The following is a 20,437-nucleotide window of genomic DNA, read 5'->3' on the forward strand; positions in this document are numbered from 1 at the left end:
GTCCTTACTGAGCACCCAGACCACGTGCCGGAGCCCCTGCTCTGCACTGAGACTGTGACAATATATAGAACACGTGTTTAACCACCACAGAGCTTATAGTCTGGCGGGTGGAAGGGGGCAGGATTTACCTGAAGGAGGAGCAGACCGAGCTCCTTGAGGAGCTCATACCAGGACCTGGCACTGGGCTTGACACGTAACAGCAGCTGAGCAAAAGAGAGCTGAAACGAAACTGAGCAGGCAGTGTGGCCTGCGGGCTGGGATATAAGGAAGAAAGCACTTGTGGATAAAAGGTACCCTGGGTAACAATGGAGAAAACTTCCAACTCCCACATATGAGTAAAAACGGAAAGAAGAAATGAAGTTTCTATAAGCTTCACTTTGCAAGTTTAAAAAAAGAAAGACATGTAAGTTGCTTTAAAAAAAGAAGTCTATAACTAATACAACAATGTTCTGGGGGCCTTTGTGAATTTTACATGCTGGCGTTATACCCTTGGCATACCTTCAAACAGGTCTTAGGAGACTGCCACCCCAAACTGCCTGTGTTTAAGGTCAAGCCTTAACAACACTATATACTATATGCCCAATGTCTCCTCACAGCAAGCCACACGTGAGAACTGCTTTTACAGCAAAGCCAGTAAAAATTTCACTTCCCCAAAGATAACTTTAAAAACACTGTACACTGACTAGTCATTTATGGCCGGGCTCTCATGCATAACTGCAATGTAACCTCTTAAGGTAGAATCTTCTAAGTTACATTTCCCCGGTCCTGATTTTTATTATAACTTTTTATTCTACTTTTATTGCATGTTATTTAACATTTATTGAAGGCTAACTATGTGCCAGGTAACATGCTATATACTTTGCATAGAATAGTTTATTTAACACTCATTAGCCTATTCTGTAGCACAAAAGTCTAAGAGGCTTAAAGTGATTAAGCAGCTTGCCTAAAGGACACAGAGCTTATAGGGAGGGGAGCTGGAATACAAGATAGTCTAATTCAAGCCTGAGCACTTTATGGTTTCCAGCTTACTGCATATTTTGGTAAGCTGTCTCAAATAATTTGTAGAATGAGGTGGGGACATAAGTAAATGATTAAAACACACTGCTGTTTTTACAAATGTGCAATGGATGGCAGGATGGTATCCTAGGGAAAAAGCTAACATATTAAAGATTCAACTTTTAAACTTAGTTTTCAGCTTTCCTTCATATATTTATAAGCTTCTGAGATAGAACTTCCTCTATTATTCAAAAGCTTTAATAATTAGAAAATATCAACTATAGTACATTTTGCAGGGGACTGTGAAATCAAACAACAAGCATTTACAGTATATCTTCCTGTGTGCATGCTTCTTTGGAGAATTCAAAAACTGTAAGGTGTGGTCTTTGCACTTAAGGGTTAAAACTAAGTCAGGAAGTAAAACTAGTACTTGTTAAATAAAATAATTGGGTAACAATTAAGTGCTAAACTGTGTAACATAGTCCATAACTCTGAGAACAATTCAGAAAAGGAAGAGCTAAGTGTCAGATGCAGTTTGCCAGAAAAGGATTCTTGCAGCAGAAGATATTTAAAATGAATTCTGAAGGGACAAAATAATGTCTATTTTTAAGAGATTGTATAAGAACTTCTAGTAACTGTAAAGCATGGGAATGATAAAGAATAAAACTGCTCTATTACAATTTATGACTATTCTGATGAAAAATTAACTTTAGCAGTAACATCAATGACATCCGTATGCCAATTTATTCACTGAAATACTAAACTTAGAGCATTTTGTATATCTTATATATTCATGTGACAAGCTACTTGTGTTTTAAGGGTTAAGTCAGACAGAAAATTTCCAATATGGGTGATAACAGCCTGGAATCACGGCTAGAATTTCCACTGTCAGATAAGGGCTACATTGTAATGCTTTCATAATTTCTCCATGTTCTTCCTGAGAGGAAGGAAAACATGATTCTCACTCGGCTGAGTAGGCATACTAAATAAGGGAGTAAAGCTTCATAAATGTCAGTTCAAGCTTTCCTACTGGTGACATTAAAAAACTATCTTTCATCATAATCTTAACCCAGATCCTACCGATCAAGCAATCTGCAGAGAAGGACGCGACACAGACCTCATTTTCACCCTTCAGTGCTTGAGCCATTAATTTGAGCACCACAAAAGGACCTCTTTAGTTCCAGCAGCCCTGGTCTGGCCTTAACTCTCCTTAAATACATTTTAATAGCAAAAATAATTTGAATCACATCCATCTCAAAGCCTTGCAAGGATTCACAACAAACACCGGCATACAAATGAGCATAAAAAATTTGACTGTGATTTTTATCAGAAGTGTATACTCCGGATCACAATCAAGAATATGTTTAAATGCTTCTCGTACAGAAGTAAAGGAGAAAAACATGTGGGTTCTTAAAATGAGATCCTATAAATAAATATAAACTATCCTAATCCCTCCACTGCACCCAGCAATGCTTTTAGGCACTTAGACCCACTGCCTCTTTTTAAAATAAATTACAGGCTCCTTATGAGTAGGAAATACATCTTCTGCTTCTTTACATGGTGGCACCCGTTGCCTACTGAATAACATGTTTGCTGCAAAAGACAAGTGAACGGCTAAAAGGCTGCAAGAGACACTGGCTGCTAAATGTGAGAAAGATCATAGGAAAGAAACATCCTCATAATCCCCAACAGTCTTACCTTGACCCCAAAATAGATACCCACATAGCCTCCTTCCTAGGGGTCTACAGAGGAGGAAATTTGCTTTATCCCCATCCCATCAGCTAATTATTACCAACATAGCCTGAGGAGATACATGCTGAGATGATGATCAAGAGCTTCAGGGAATGAAGGATAACAAGGAATCTTCCTCCATCAGTTACAGGTAACTCCAAAGAGGAAGAGATGAGTAGCCAGAGATACGGAATAAAGCACATCCCTTGTCTCCTCCCCTTCCGTTGCTCCACTAGGTGGTACTAGTTCTCATGGTGTTTTAGGGATGAGGCACGGGGTGAAAGGTTGAAGAGCTAGACCTCACCTCTATTTTTTTTTTTTGCGGTACGCAGGCCTCTCACTGTTGTGGCCTCTCCCGTTGCGGAGCACAGGCTCCAGACGCGCAGGCTCAGCGGCCATGGCTCACGGGCCTAGCCACTCCGCGGCATGTGGGATCTTCCCAGACCGGGGAACGAACCCGTGTCCCCTGCATCGGCAGGTGGACTCTCAACCACTGCGCCACCAGGAAAGCCCTCAGCTCCATCTTTCAAGAAGACCCTCTGTGTGGCGCTGGGGCCGGAATCAAAGAGTGGAAGTGCTGACTGTTCAGTGTCACGACCATCAGTGATGAGAGCCAATGTCCTGCTTCCCCCCCCCCCCTCCTAAGGCTGGGTCTTTGGAAATCATCAGGTAGCAGTTCCAGTCAAGGGATTAAGGGGCATCTATCATGACAGCGGGCTGGTCCTGTAATTAAATCATTCCGTGTTTTGTCATCATTTCTTGTTTTACTGCATCCTAAGTAGAGCTGCCTTAAGCACAGGGACTTTAAAGTCATTTGGATGAGCTTGTAAATCTGGAAGAGTTCAGACTGGAAAAACAAACCCGTTCAGTCACAAGTGTGTGCCTATGAAACAGGATTTATTCCACATAGATAATCCACTGTTTTCCGTAGGGTGGGCATGGGTCAAACAAAGGCAAGGAATTTTTTGTTGTACAGCCCAAACACTCAGCACTCACTTCGGCCAGGGAATGAAACCGTCTCCTCCAGTTTTAGACGCAAAGAGCTCTGTGGAACTGGTCACAGAGCCCCGTGTTAGATGTGGAGACTCCCCGTATTTACAGATTCCCCCTTTTTACTTGCTTCAGATCAGTAGCTAGGTTTCTACTGGCCCGGGGGAAATAAAATGAAACACAGAGGTATAAACTGTAGCCTGCCACGGGAAGCAGGGATACCTGCCCTAAGGTGCACATAAATACATATTATAAAAATATGTACTGGGTCAGCAGCTTAGGATGACAAACCATCGAGCCCTAGCCAAAGCCTCCCACTCAGGTTCCCTGAGATGCCATTCCGCCCTCCACGGCTGTGCGTTGGCACGTGGCTCTTCTCTGTGCCAAAATGTCTGCTTCTCTTTAGGCTCCCGGGTGCGGTCCTGGTCACCCTTCAAAATCCAGCTTATCTGTGATTTCCTTGGGGAATCTTTTAATAATATCATCCTCCCACTCTCTGCTTCACAAAGCTAATCATTCCCTCCATGGAGCTCCTTCTCTGTTACCTGGCACATTTTTCTGATTCCATCTAACACACTGGGTAGCAATTATGTATTTATACATCTGGCTTCCAGAACAGTGAGACCTTGAGGCCTAAGTTAATATATTGTTTTTTAATTATATTCCCAGCACTCAGCAGGCTGCGTGACTCTTGGTGGCTATTTAACATATCTTTAATAAATTAACAGGAAAAAAGATGTTTTCGATTCACAACAGCATTTGTTTTTTCCCTCTTATAAAATTCTTCTCTTGTTATAAATGTCTTCTTTAACCACTGTTTTAAAAAAGCTTCTCTCTTTTGCTCTCTTTTCTTTTTTTAATATATATATATATTTATTTATTTATTTGGCTGCACCGGGTCTTAGTTGCGGCACACAGGATCTTCAGTTGCGGCATGTGGGATCTAGTTCCCTGACCGGGGATCGAACCCAGGCCCCTTGCACTGGGAAGCGCAGAGTCTTAGCCACTGGACCACCAGGGAAGTCCCTGCTCTATTTTCTTAAGTCACTAATGCAAACTATCCTTTTTTATCTAATTCATATTAAATTAAAAGGAGAGAAAAAGGTCTATGCATGTATTTTTATAACAGGTATACCAGTTTTTTTGTTTTTTGTTGTTTTTTTTTAAGTAAGAGTCTGCACCTGGTGTCATACCAATAAATAAAGCAGTTAAGTCAGGCGAGCACCCTGCCTCATAGAATAGAGTCAGAATTAGAGGTGGGAACCCCTAAGGCTGTGTTGCTTATACCTTGTTGTTGTACATTTCTTTCCTGCAGTTCATATTTTGTGCTTTGTTTTTCTTACATGACACAATACTGAGATGTATGCCCCACCTCAAGACTATTCAAGAGTTCTAATTATTACAAACAATAATTTCTTATTATAAGACCAAATTTCCATTTTCTATATATTTATAAACAAAATCTCTTTTCATCATTTATACCACTGCATCAGACCTGAGAAAAGCACCTTTAAAGTGTGTCCATATTTGAATTTTGTAATTTTAATGTGACTATAAATTATGTCTCCTTTCAATTAGGATAGGTTTTTTTTTTCATTGCCACGATGGGATTTGGTGAATGAGCTTTCACATTTTATACATTTTGTTTAGATATATAATTGTGAGTCTTTCATCTTAGATATTATGATAAAGAATTATGTTGATTGTATGGCATTTGCATCCTCAGGGTCAGGGAAAATGACAATGGCAATCTATAAAGCTAATAAAATTGTATATAGTCATAGACTGTTTGGTACAATTAATGATTTAGGAGCCTGGGCAGCCCTGGAAGACCTCAACTCCAATGATGTTATCCTGAACCTTTATTTTAATCATAATGCCAATCACCAAATGGTTTAGCCAAGCTGCTAACAGAACTTCTCAGGATACAGTCTGGATTATATGAGCTAATGAATAGAAATCAATGTTTTCACTGCTCTTAAGCCACATGGCAAGAAATTTTTTTCAAAGTTACATGTTGAAGGGTCCAGTGAAGCAAAGAGAAGAACTCAGGTCAGGATATTTGAGCAAAGATTTTAAAGGTGCATGGGAAAACAACAGCCTGACTATAAAGCTTGTGTTACAAATCACTAGGTGTGATCAAAGTAACTGAAGAAATATAATAATTATGACTTTTTTTTTCAGTAAGTATAGTTAACCTACAAAAATACCAAAATCTTTAAAATATAAATCGTTTTATATTTAAAACCACCTTTGGATGTGTACACCTAACAGCTGTACATGAGAGTTTATTGCAGAGTTCCTCTTTCTTTGTTTAAACAGAAGGGTGTGGGAAATAATCCAGCTTTGTTTAGCTCAACAAACACAGAACACTCAGAGGAACTGAAGAACCAGCGCCCTGACGTAACCTGTTCCTTCACAACCACTTCAAACTCATACAAAACAGTGCCTCTGCCCTTCCTTTGCAGAGTCAGATGCTGAGGGCCACTGAACTTTCATGTAGTCATAACTCAGGTAGAAAAATAATTCTAATTCCAACTGTTAACTTGCCTTGAAGAACTTCCATGGGGAGAACGGTCCAGGCATTTTCCAGGTAGGAAATATAAATATAGCGAGCCGTATTGCAGGCCAGGCCAATGTACAGAACCCTAAAAAAAGCAAAGGAAAATAAGTTGAGGCTCTGGTAGAGATACAAAACATGCAAATATCACCTAGTTTTTCCCCTGCCCAAAACATCCATCGTCCAGCAGGCAGTGTTCCAAATGCAGAAGTGGGGAAGCTAAAGGACAATTAAATTTAACCATAAACTCTTAGGAATAAGAAAACTGCTTCTAACATATCTGCTCTCAGCCTTTTCAAAATGCTTGTTAATATAAAAGCAAACATCACCCTTCCTGAAACTTAATTAGTAGCAGAGATGATGCTTTTTTAAGATAGTCTGGGCATACTGCCATCTGTAATGACATTGCTGGCTTCCTTCCAGGTGGCTGTAGGGTAAATATGCCTGGGATTGCAGCCACTTCACTATGATGGGGGAAGGACAGGCTAAAAATGAGAACATGTGAATATGTGGCCCCGCTTGCAATACCCAAGACACCAAGCAGTTTCACAAAGAGACTCTCAAGGTCATTGAAAACTGTCATCCAATGATGAATAATAACTATTTGGAAATCAAACACTTTTTCCTGTCAGTTCAATTGATACAAGTTCATTATTTAAAAAAAAAATCCATGATATCACGTTTACAAAATTGATAAATATATATCAGCCTCTAGCTTTCACTCTCACAATCACCACCACAAAAATTATGAGTAAAAACAAAATAAACAAAGGCCTTAAACGGTGAATCCAAGCATAAGGTTACCATCTCTCTCATTCTGAACTAGACAGGCTGGTTTGGAAGCAAACGGTGGCTACTTCTCTTTACAAAAACACAACCCAGGGGATTTCTTTTTCTTGGTTGTTTTCCATTTTCTGTTAATTTTCCCCAACCTTAATGCTTTTCTTGTGTTCTAAATCCAAGTGGATGAAAACTAGAAGGTAAAAGAAATAAACCAATTTGACAATCAGTGGTATTTTCCTAATCTTACTCAACTGTATTTTTATATTAAAATCATTCTTATAAACAGTGTCCTCTTTTTCCAACACTGGATCAAGGAAACGAAATGCTCTGAGGCATCCAGCTGGTATTAACTGCAAATATGGAGCGGAAAGAAATATGGGGAAAGACAACAAAAGGGTTGACGGGGTGGGGATGGGATAGGAAATGGATATTAGAATGGATTTAGGAGCTCTTCAATAACGAAAAGGTCTGGGTTGTCATATTCTTTGGACTTTATGCTCTTTTTACTTGTATGTTTTGAAGAAAAAGGTATGTTTCAAACCTGTTTGATAAAAAATTTGCTGAACAAACTTGCTATAAATCCGTCAGCCAGGGTCCCAATGCTAGGAAACAGCAACGAAAAGCCCACAGGAGATTAAAATGCAAAATACACTATACAAACACACAAGTTACACAAATATGTTTCCTTCCAGGTTCTAAAGCAGCCCCGCTGATGACATCAACTTAGCCTAACTCATGGTCAGCAAACATTTTCTATAAAGGGCCATAGAGTAAATAGGTCTTGTAGGTCTTTTGCACATTCTCAACTCTGCTGCTGTAGCATGAAAGCAACCACAGACGGTATGTAAATGAACAAGCATGGATGGCTGTGTTCCAATAAAATTCGAATTATGAACACTGAAATTTAAATTTCATGTAATTTTCATGTATCACAAAATAGTATGCTTCTTGTGATTTTGTTTTCAACCACTTGAAAGTATAGAAACTTTTCTTAGTTCCTGGGTCCTACAAAACAGGCAGTAGGCCAGATTTGGCCCCTGGCCATAGCTTGCCAACCTCTGACCTAGCTCATTAGTTCTTATTAACTCTGCCTGTACATCAGATTTACTCGGGCAACTGTTAAAAACTACAGTGTTGAGGCCCATGCCACCCTCAGTTAAGGCTCTTTAGGATTGGAACTCAGGCTCCGTGCTTTTGAAAGCTCCCCAGGTTATTCAGATACTGAACCAAAGGTGGAGACCCACTGACCTAGCTCATTCTAAGCAGCTCCAAGTAATTCTTGCCCATAATCCCATCATAAAAAGATTTGGTACTACATCTTCCTTGTGTTCATATTGCCTATCCTATACCTTTCTTTTGAGCCCACTTCTGAATCAGGGTTACCATGACAACCGCTATTCAATCCAGGCCACAGTCCACAGGGCCTGGCCCTAAGTAACACATAAGAGGTAGGTTGCGCTATGCCTTCAAACCTCTCTCTACCCCCGTGGAATTCAGCCTCTGGAGTCTGTAATTTCTCAGACCCTTAGGTCTCAGATTGCCACCAACCAGCCCAGTGACTACGAGCTTGATATACCTTTCAATTCTTTTCCATGTTTGCAATCTCACAACTGATAGTTCTTTGGGACCAAAGAACTGATAGTTCTTTGTAAAGGTGAAAACACAAAATCAGAAGTATCCAGCACAAATTACTTCATCTCCTAGAGCCTCAATTTCCTCATATATCAAGTAGACAACAACATCAACTCTGCAGGCTTGTGATAATTACAACACAGTGAGTTGCCCATAATAAGCACTCAATAAAAGGTATTATTATTACTATTCTTATTATTATTTTAAAGAAAAGTGTCCAAGTATCCTTCTTTTTTCTGATAAAACTTTTATCCCAGAATTCCAAGAGAGGACACTAGCATTCCTCCCTCACCAACCCTTCTGGCGAAGCCGGTGGCTTAAAAAAATCGGCAAGTGTAAAATGATGAGCAGAAAGGAAGGCAACATTTTGATCTATGAAAAGGGAAAGAAGTAGACAACATATTTATTGAATAATCCCTGAAAAGTATTGCAGCAACCTAAGAATCTCTTTAATATCTGAATGGGATATTTAAACTGCCGTAGTATTCACTGTTATGGGCTGAACTGTGTCCCCTCCAAAATTCATATGTTGAAGGTCTAAGTCCTAACCCCCAGTATCTCAGAGTGTGGCTAGATATGGCAATAGGGCCTTTAAAGAGGTGATTAAGGTGAAATGATGTAATATGGGTAGGCCCTAATCCAACATGACTAGTGTCCTGATAAGAAGAGATTAGGACAGAGACAGACACAGAGGGAAGACCAGGTGAAGACACTGGAAGACAAGCCAAGGAGAGAAGTCCTCAGAAGACATACATCCTGCCAACACCTTGATCTTGGACTTTTAGCTTCCAGAACTGTAAGGAAATAAAATTTCTATTTTTTAAAGCCAGTCTGTGGTGCTTTGTTACGGCAGCCCTAGGAAATGAATACATGCACACTCATGAAATTAAGGATTTGCTAATAAAAAGGAATTTATAATATGTTTTACTAGATCATCTTCTGGACAAATTCTTTATGCTGAATATAGAGCATATGTTTGGAGTCCTAGAATTTGCCTGAGCATTAAGAGGTCTGGAAATACAGAAAAATAGTCTGAAAAATGCCTCTCAGTGACATACAGAGACCCACTGAACACCTACAGTGAAATAGCTCAGAAACAACATCATTGCTTTCCTATTTCACAACAAGAAGTCAGTAAGTATAAAAGTAGACAAGAAATAAAGACAATTTTAGAACAGGTGTTATAGATAACTGATCTATAAAGAACACAATTGGTAAGGAGCAGATGATTCAGCAGAAAACACTGCACCATGGAAAACCCAAATCACTGGTCAAACTCCTTGATTCTTTATTTGAGCAAAATATAATTGTAGGAGAAAAGTACTTATGAGTTTCTAATTTCTTACAAAACCACAACCCACAGTGTTGACAGGATAAGTTGATTGGTGATTATCTTATAATGAAACTGGTACTTGCTTTTTTGTTTTATTTTGTTTTTCAGAATGACAGTATTCAAGATATAGAAGCAATTAATTGTGAGTCATCCTGCAATTCCCAACAGAGTGTGGGTTAATTATGATGTCCTACTTTTCTAATTTAAACCATCTATAATATAACATGACTGAATAACCCCTGAGAACATTTCTAAATTACAAAGAACATGAATTTTGCTCAATAAACATTAACTGAGATACCACTATGTGACATACACTGTGCTGGATGAAAGGGAATAAAAATGAAGAGAAATCCTCCTTGCCTGCAAGGAACTTAGTCTAGTGGGGAGACAGGCACAGAAACAAATAAGTTAAATACAATACCCTAAGAGGTCTGCACAAAGTGCTATGGCTACACAAAGGAGAGGTTCTTAGCTACCCCTGGGGGTCCCAGGACACTTGGGTTAGAAGCAAAGGGACAAAGGAGGAGGGACAAGCATCACAGGCAGAGGGAACAATAGAAAGGTTAACCATAAAACCTCAAGCATTTGCAGGCAGAGAGAGTATTTGAACGATGTAAGGTGGATCAAAGTCTAAGGATTTATGAAGAGATAAGTGAACTTTTCCAGCCCAGATCCAATCTGGAAATTATTCTCTATTCCAGAGACAATACAGGTTATGAGCAGCAGAGAAAGATTTAAGTAGGATTATCCTACAATGCTCTCAGATATATGAGATGAAAGAGCAACACCACGCAAAGAGAACCCATTCTCAGCCGAATGAGTAACTGGCAGCAAGCATGTTGCAAAGCCTCTAATGGAGAAACAGAAAAGTTCCTCAAAAAAGAAAAAACACTGGATGAAAACAAAATGCCCTGGATAAGGATGGTTCTTATCAACCAGACACGGAGCATTTGCAGATGGAGTCTGAACATGCGCTCAACCTGTGGTACAAGCCCTCGCACAAAGACACAGTGTTCCAACGCACAGAAGTGTTGCTCCAGGGCTGGGTGGAGATGAAGACAGACTAGCAGGACTTCCCTGGTGGCGCAGTGATTAAGAATCCGCCTGCCAGTGCAGGGGACATGGGTTCAAGCCCTGGCCTGGGAAGATCCTACATGCCACGGAGCAACTAAGCCCGTGCGCCGCAACTACTGAGCCTGCGCTAGAGCCCATGAGCCACAACTACTGAAGCCCGCGTGCCTAGAGCCTGTGCTCCGCAGCAAGAGAAGCCACCGCAATGAGAAGCCCGCGCACCACAACAAAGAGTAGCCCCCGCTCGCTGCAACTAGAGAAAGCCCACCTGCAGCAACGAAGACCCAATGCAGCCAATAAATAAATAAATAAATTCATTAAAAAAAAAAAGACAGACTAGCAACGAACCCTGATTCAGAAAGTAATATTTTGACAGGTTAGAGGCCATTGGGACAATGTCCTCAGCTAGAGGACAATGTCACCTAGCTAGAGTTTCACTAGGAACACCAGTTCCTAATGGGAAAGAAGTGCCTCATGTATGAGTCAGCTTAGGTTTTCTGTATGTTAAACAGTATACGGACTCACCCTTAGGCTGGGTTCCATCATTCCCAGATCATCCTTTTATGGTCTATATGAACTTGTCAGTAAAAAAAAAAAAAAAAAAGTTCTTTCAGATATTGCTACAGGTGTCTTTCCAGAGCAGACAGACACCAGCTGCTAATTAAGGTCAGGATTCTGGTGCTTAATGCAAGCATTCAGTGGAAGCAGTGCCCTCCTCCCCAGGAATGACAACCTTAGAGTAAGATGATGTTCCCGACTGTCAGCTTTATCAGTAGGAAAATATAAATCCACACTCTTTAGAAGATAACTAAACTAGAAGGTGTAAGCCTTGAAGAGTTAAATTTTAGTCTCGAAAATTACTGTTTTTTCATATTCATCCCCCTCCTCCCAACCAACCTGCATGATGTAATGTCACTGTGGGTGTCCTCCCAGGATTTCTCTGCCTCTATGTAGCAGAATAGGGTTTTACTGTCACTGTCTGGAATCTCTTGTCCTGCCTCCCCTTTCTTGTCCTCTCTACCCTGTGTCCCATACCCAGGGCTGGCTGGCTTGAACGGATCCTAGCTGGCATTCCTTGGAACTCCCACCCTAAGCAGAGGGCCCGAGCTACCATCACGGGACACTTCTCATGCCACAGGGGTAGCAAAAGCAACCAGAGTGAAGACGTGGCCGAGAGTCAATGACCTGAGTAACATGTGGCAGGAGCTGTCACACCCCATGCCCAGTGCTCACCTAGAAGTGGCAGAGCTGATGACACACCTGTTCCTTCTTCCAAGACACGACTTTGGGCACTAGTATCTCTGATTGTGAGAGTCCTACACTTGAAAGTGCTCATCTCTTCTAAGAAACCATCTCAAATGTCCCCAGGTATAACTGATCCTATCTCACCATCTCAAATGTCCCCAGGTATAACCCTTCCTCTGTTATACTCTTTGTTTCCATTAGAGTACTTGTCACAATCTACAAGTGCTATACACAGAAGACCGTGAGTTCCTGGGAGGCAAGGACTGTGTCTTTTTCATCTTGTACTCAAAAGGAGCCTGCCTTACTCAAGTGCTCAGTGAATTATAGTAAAGTGATTTAATATAATCTTATGGATAAAACATGAGGACAAAAAGAAGCACTATTTCCATGAAAACAGCGTTTCTCGATGGGCCACCATCATTTTGGATGCTATAATTTTTTATCACATGGGACCCACCCATTCACCGGGGGATGTTTAGGATCCTGGCCCTTGGGCGCTAAGTGACAGTCTCTGAAAAAACTAAAATGCCCCCTCACACATTTCTAAACACCTCCTATTGGGAAGCACTAGATAAGTCCCTTAAAACAAAGGCTTCCTGGTCACTGTATCATAAAATGTCGTGTGTGTGTGTGTGTGTGTGTGTGTGTGTGTGTCTCCATATTCAAGTTATATTAGTACCTAAACAAATCTAGAAGGAGACAGACACCAAACCATGATCAATGGTTACCTTGGAGATTTGTGATTACAGACCATTCATTGTCTAAGGAGTGTATTTCTGTAGCTTTTGAGTTTGCATAGTGAGTTATGTACTTTTTGAAAATCACGTAAAAATAACATTTAAAAGATGGGGAAAAAACTATCAAATTAGGCATGGGAAGGCAGCCATTAAAAACTTAGGTTAAAATAATAAAAAAACTTGGGCTTCCCTGGTGGGGTGGTAGTTGAGAGTCCGTCTGCCGATGCAGGGGACACGGGTTCGTGCCCCGATCCGGGAAGATCCCACATGCCACGGAGCGGCTGGGCCCATGAGCCATGGCCGCTGAGCCTGTGCGTCCGGAGCCTGCGCTCCACAGCGGGAGAGGCCACAACAGTGAGAGGCCCGTGTACCGCAAAAAAAAAAAAAAAATAATAATAATAATAATAATAATAATTTAAAAACTAATAGAATTCTGTACCCAAATTGTTTTTAAAGTATCTTTATGTCTGTGTTCCACACAAAAGAAACCAAAACTGATGGAAATCATAACCCCAATAACAGAATCATTTTCAAAGAAAATGTTTGGCCCTACAACCAAAGATTAGCAAATGGTTTTATATTTTTGTGTTTCAAAATGTTTAAGTTGTGAATATGTTACATCTTATCATTAATCCACCAACCACTAACTATTTGATACTGTCACCTAAAGCGAGCTAAAAGTCACTGCAGAACAGTAAGTACAGCACTGTAATCCTCACGTCGGGGAAGGAGAGTTACATACACATGTATTATGCACTTACATGTGAAGAGACCATCTCTGGAAGAAGACACTAGAACCTCATATCACTGATGGGCTCTGGGTGGGGGGTGGAGCTGGGGGACTGTCCCAAAGGTGGGAGAGAGACTTTACTGAATATCTTTTAGAACTCTTGAATTTCTTCCCATGTGTGTATCTACTTTCTCAAAGAATAGAGATTAGTCACTGTGCTTCATGTAGCTATAAATAGGCACAGTAAATGATGTATGATGCTTGACCCATGGTTTTCCAACCTGAAGGGATCATTATCTGGGTTCCTATTTTGGTTTAAAAATAATACAACATTCTAGCTTAATTAATATTCAATATTATTTCTGTCTTTTGAATCTGTTATGAGATTGGGTGTAAGTCAAAGACTCATACAAATTAGTTAAGAAAGGCACATGAACTATTCAGCATTGCCATGATTGTGCTCTTTGGCAGTCTATAGAGATAAACGTAAGAAAAGTATTCATTTGGTTCAAGAGCCACTTGGATCATCAGAAAGTATTACATGTAATACAATGGGAACCTTTGAATCAAAACCGCTAAGAACCACCAAAAAAAAGATTCTATTATAAAACATCTTTTTTGGTAGACTATCTGGCACAGTGCGCTGCCTAGCTTCTGTCCTCCAGCCACATGAATTCCCAGCGGACCCACTGGGCCACTGTCCCCACCCATCCCTACCTGTGGCCTGATTCCTACTCCTCCTTCAGATCTCACTCAGCTCCTTCTACATGATCACATCATGTGCCTCTCCTCATAACCCTTATCTCAGTTGTAACTGTCCATTGACAACGTGACTGTATGCTCCATGCAGAGTGAGGTCTACTTCATATTATGTCGGCTCAGATTTATCTCGTGTGCTTGACACCTAGCAGGCACTCAATAAATAGTCATGAACTAGAGGGAAAATATAAATACTTTAAACAGAACATCACACAACGAATATTTACTGAATGAACATACTCTGTGTTACGTGCCAGGCATACGGTGGTGAACACGATATAAATGTAAACTGTGCATATACTATGCCTGTAATTATATGTGTACGTAGCCACCTATTATATTGGTAATTATATATGCATACTTGTAATTATATATATATGTATAATAAGATACTTGATCATGGTACAGGAATAAGTGATGGGTATGTGAAAGAATGAACTGACTTATAAAAGAGGCCTAGAAATAGAATGATTAATAAAATGGATGCCCACATTTGGCAATATTTTTGATTAATGTTAACAGGCTACGCTCGAAGATAAGTATTCAGTCATTTATGTGGACAAGGAATAGCTCAACGAATAGCTGACTACAGTCTGCTTTTGCAGGGCATCCTGAAGCACCATGCAATGGATCCTCAACACGTGTGCACAAGCAGATAACAAGGATCTTGGGTACCCACAAGCCTATCTCACCAGAATAAGAGTTAGCATGTAAGCCACAAAGCTCAAAGAGTCAGTGGCATTGCCGTACCAACCACAGCATAGCCAAAGGGACCACCAATAGAGACCCTGGAAGCCACCAAGCTTCTATCGCCGAACAGGTGTATGTAGCTGGCCAATGACCCATCTTTGTAGAACAGAGAATAAGAACCACACTGTATATCAGAAGAGTAAATGGGCAAAAAAGAATATTCATCTAGCTATGTATGTTTTCTGCAGCTACTAATACTTCCTTCTATTTTTTCCTGCTAGGAAAAGAAAAGATAAAAGTGAAGTCTCAGTCTCTGCTGGTCTTAAGTCATTCTTTATTTTGCTGCCTTCAAATCTTTCCTCTTCAAATGACAGATAAGCTAAGCTAAGAGTATAATACTAGTAGCCGTCAGCCGGGTCACGGTGCTGGTTCCTGGCCATATTTACATCTTTGCATTGCTCTTTTCGTTTATCTGCCCACTTTTTCTTAGCTTGTGTATATCTCTAGGTAGAAAAATAAGGATGCTGAAAACAAAATAGAACCTTGATTAATGGAACCCAACCACTTAAAAGATACAATATGCTGTTTTGTTGTTATACCTTCCATTAGGGTAAAAGTCAAATGACCAAACACACATACATAGACAGCACACACCCACGTACACCATGATTTTGTTTAAAAATTTTCCATGCGATGGTCTGAGGTATACATAAAATACAAATTCTATAATTTCCAAACAAGAATCATTGGCATTTGTCATAGCAATTAATTTGAAAAAGGCCTCAAGAGTTTTAGCTGACCTTAAGCTAAATTTGAGGGAACTAAACAAGTTCATCAAAATTCAGGCTTAAGGAATATCATGACCAAACCAAAAGGACATAATAATCCTACTGTTCTTGACTTTGGCCAGACCACAGCAGGAAGTGGGTACAATTAGGAGATCGCTGACAAAAAAAAAAAAAGAAAGGAGTCTGAATGAGGGGGAAGATTAAAAAGAGGAGAGTCTGGGATAAGATGTTCTGGGGAAAATCCCTGAGGGAGTTGGAAAAGCAAAGCGGCAGGAGGGACATTCAAATATGTGAAGGGCTTTACTGCTGAACAGGGTGTGGGCTGTGTTAGCCCACACCTGAGAGCAGTCAGTACAATATTGTTGTTTTAGCTGCTAAGCAGAAACTAAGGGAATGCGGCATTCTCTCTTTTCAACTGGACTTGATCCTGGGAAGATGTGGACCTGCCTGGGACCTCCGGTGTAAGCCTAGAAATGAAGCCTACCCAACAGGAGGCAGAGCTAGTAGAGGGAGAGACCAGGCTCTGATCACATCATTTGAGACCCGATTAGAGCCACACCTAAGGCCATCTGCTAGACTTTTAAGTTAGACAATACACTCCTTGTTTTGCTTAAGCCACTTTGGGTAAGGTTTTCTGCCACCTCAAGTGAAAGAGTCCTAAGGGACACAAGATCTTAGCTACCCTGTGAGATAGCAAGTTCCATATCACCAGAAGGGGCCAAACAAAGGCTTAGTAACAATCTGCCAAGGATTAGGGGGAAGTGAACCAACCTGGGATGAAGCTAGGCCTACCTGACTGTATTATTTTGCTAGGGCTACTGTAACAAATACCACAGAGTGTGTGGCTTCAACAACAGAATTCATTTTCTTATAATTCTGGAGGCTCTAAGTCTGAGATCAAGGTGTTGGCAGGATTAGTTTCTTCTGAGGCCTCTCTCTTTGGCTTGTAGATGGCTAACTTTCCCCTGTGTCCTCACATGGTCTTCCCTCTGCATGTGTCTGTGTCCCAATCTCTTCTCCTCATAAGGACATCAGTCATATTGGATTGGGATCTACCCTAACAGCCTCATTTTAATTTATCTCTTTAAAGACCCTATCTCCAATGCAGTCACATTCTGAGGTACTGGGGAATCGGACTTTAACATATATGCATTTTCAGGGAACACAAGGCAGCTCACAAAAATGACTTCCAAGGCTACTTACAACTCCAACATGAAACAAAATTTAGTAAAGAGTGCCAGGTGTTTTTTTTTGTTGTTGTTGTTTTACTCAAGAGCCATTAACTCTGTGGACCAGAAATAGAGCCTGTGATACCAGTGGCAGCTTCTCTGGCCTCTAAAGCCAGAGAGTGAGTCTGCACCCTTAGCAGAGGATTGTTAGCATTTTGTACAACCCAATCTGACTATATTTATTCATTTACGTTATCTAGGGGATTGCTATTTACTTTTCCAGAGGTCGGTGTAAAATGAAAGGCTTTGACAAACAGTGCTAATAAATGTGTTTTCACAAGGAGCAGCACAGTGGGACGTATGCTGCACCTGGGCTGAAGTGGTGGAATCCGGGGCACGGGCATCCTGGAAGTGGACTTTTCTCAGAAATGGTCCCAACTGCCCGGGCTATACTACAGGGGTTTTGAAAAGATCAAATAAGCACGTCAAGAAAAACTGCAAACATCTTGCAAATGTGTAAACTACCATTAAATACGATGCACATATTTCACCAAGAGCAGCCGAGTCTTTCACAAATTCTGTCTGAGCCAGCGCATGGAGAAATGTCTAAGGTTTAGGATTCTAACTTCCATTCAAGTCAGCTGGTGTCGGAGAAACAAAATTCTCTACACACCGATCCCAACGACTGCTATCATAAATCACATCCCCAACCACTGGCTAGACAGTCTGTTGTCATGGCATGGCCTGGATGAGTTGGCATGAACGGCTGTGTGTACATTTCTGACTTATCAGCAAAAACCATTCAAAGCCTGAGTCCTTGGCAGGGTGGGCAGGGAGGGGTGAGATCCGATGTGTGGTTTTTCACACACTGAAACCAAGCAAAGTAAAAAGTTAGATCATTAGAGGTAGAACTAAACAAAGACACAACATCAAGTCCAATCCTCTTATTTTAGAGAGACAAGGAAATAGAGGTCCAGAGAGGTAGAATGGGGCCACTGTTAGTGGGCCAGTGGAAGGTCAAGGTCCCTGCCCCCTTGCCCTGGGGCTCTTTCGGCAGGTAATAACAATGTGCTGTGTTCCTACACCAAGGCCCCTGCGTGAAGTCAAACCTGGACACGGACTTGAAGAAACGCCTCTGGATTGGACCAGTGGAGACAGCGACTGGTTGTGTTGGCCTAGTTATGCTTCTGGTAGCAGCTGTGCACTTGGATTAAGGAAGTTGGGTGTATGTTTGAGTTGACTTTAGAAGATGGTTAATATTTTAAACTTGGATGAATGATTAGTAGGAATGAGGTAAGAGAAAAGTAGAAAAACAAATGCCACTCAACGGCTGCCCAATATCCTGGATCACAAAAGAAAAATTTACCCAGCAAAATTTTGTGTTCTGAGATGAAACGGACCAAAAGACCATTTCTACTGATGTAGCCCCAGAGCCCTCAGGTATCAAGGCAGAGGCAGGACACAGGATGAGCCAGGATTTCTGCCTCCACCTGTGGGCTGGACAAGGGCTGCCTCGAGCAAGCAGACTTTGAAATCAAATAATCAGAAGTTGACTGTAGGGTGTGGGTTGCATAAGGATCAGAAACTATGCAGGGGCACATCCCCACTCCCCACCCCCAACCCCACACAGAGAACAGGACTGTGAGAGGAGAACAAAGACAGGGGAAGTTCAGGAGGCTGCGTCTTGGGTAGATCCGACCACAGGCACAGGCTCTGCTCACCACGCCCGCAGGTCTCTAGATGAGCCCAGGAAGTCTCCGAGATGGGCTCACCCCCCAGGGGCGCTGAACGGCGCCCCGATCTTCTCCATTCCTCGACCCCTGAGGTGGCTCCACAGAACCCACTGGGAGGGGTCTCAACTGCTCCAGCAACACTGGGTTTGGGGCCATCTCCCTCTCTTTCTTGAACTTTCACTTCCAGACTTAATTCAATGTGATCCCAACTCATAATGCTAAACATCTTCCCTGAAGTGACCATGAACTTCTGGATCTTTCAAGTATGGAAAAAAGAATGCAAATACAATTACAATAAACTCCTGCCCCAAACTTGTCAACTAACAGATTTTTGTGACTAGGAATTCTGTGCTATTCTTTTTGAAAACAGGGAACTTAACTGAAGAGTAGATTTTGTTCAAGCCACTTCTGTCCCCTCTTTTTGTGACATTCGGGAAGAAAGAGCATCAACATCAGTGGTCTTGAGGCTTCTGTTTGCTGCAGGCCTCTCCCCATGCCCATCGCCCCATACGAACATTTTTGTAATATTCTCCAGTTCTTTCGCATTTTCCCCACTTAGTATCTCATTTATTCCTGCCAATAATCTTCTGAGATAGGAAAGGCAAGAGTTACCGTTCATTCTATTTTACAGCTGAAGAAATCAAGGCCCTGAAAGGTTAATAACCAAGTTGCAAGGTCTAAATAAATTGCAGAACCAAGACTCAACTCTAGGTCTTCTGCTGTCAAATCCCAGGCCCTTTCCATGGTCAGCAGAGCCCCTCCATCATGAGTGTAAGACTTCGACGGGAACTCAGGGAAATTTAAAGGTGCTCTTTTTCACACACAAAAATATTAATGGCCACCCTACCTTAAACATCTTGTTTCACAGAGATTTGCTGTAATATTCTCTCTGTACTTGAAACAAATTGTTAGGTTTCTAACAAAGTCTCATTAACAGAACTAAGAATAACTCAATTATTAATAACTTAATAGTAATGAAAGAGTAAGAGTAATTAATAGTAACTTGATTGAGTAATGAAATAGTAATGATACTGGTCTTCATCTACTTTGATGAATACCAACATTGCTCTTGATAAACTGAAAAGAGCATGGGAATTAAAAGCCAGAGACCCTGGGCTGAGTCCCTACTCCATCACTCAGAAGGGTGGACCTTAGGCAAATCATAGCAAATCTGTTCCTTCCTAGGCTTACATGGTAGCTCTGACTAACCAACCAGTATACCTGCTACCAGGAATGTGTACACAAGCAGAAGAATAAGTTTGCCACTGCCAGACCCACTCTAACTGTCATCCCCATGCTGGGCCACAGGTCCCTCCTACTCTAGTGTCCTCTGACTCTTAGAATCTTTGGGAATCCCAGCCATCTATACCCTCCTCAGGCTCTCCTTGCGCTATCTGTTTAGGCACATGTCTTAGTCTGCTCAGGCTGCCACAGCCTGCTCTGGGTGGCTTAAACAACAGAAATTCATTTTCTCCCAGTTCTGGGGG

General features: G+C 41.3%; 1 protein-coding gene across 2 annotated transcripts in view; it reads right to left on the bottom strand.

Annotated features, from left to right (window-relative positions):
• Positions 1-20,437, bottom strand: part of MFSD6 (major facilitator superfamily domain containing 6) — a 73,437-nt gene that overhangs the window by 14,721 nt on the left and 38,279 nt on the right. For both annotated transcript variants that reach the window (XM_060152436.1, XM_060152437.1), the window contains exon 3: positions 6,268-6,365. In XM_060152436.1, coding sequence (XP_060008419.1) covers positions 6,268-6,365 — 98 coding nt within the window. The remainder of the gene's footprint in view (positions 1-6,267; positions 6,366-20,437) is intronic.

This window comes from Lagenorhynchus albirostris, chromosome 6 (assembly GCF_949774975.1).
Source record: "Lagenorhynchus albirostris chromosome 6, mLagAlb1.1, whole genome shotgun sequence".
Classification (NCBI taxonomy): Eukaryota; Metazoa; Chordata; class Mammalia; order Artiodactyla; family Delphinidae; genus Lagenorhynchus; species Lagenorhynchus albirostris.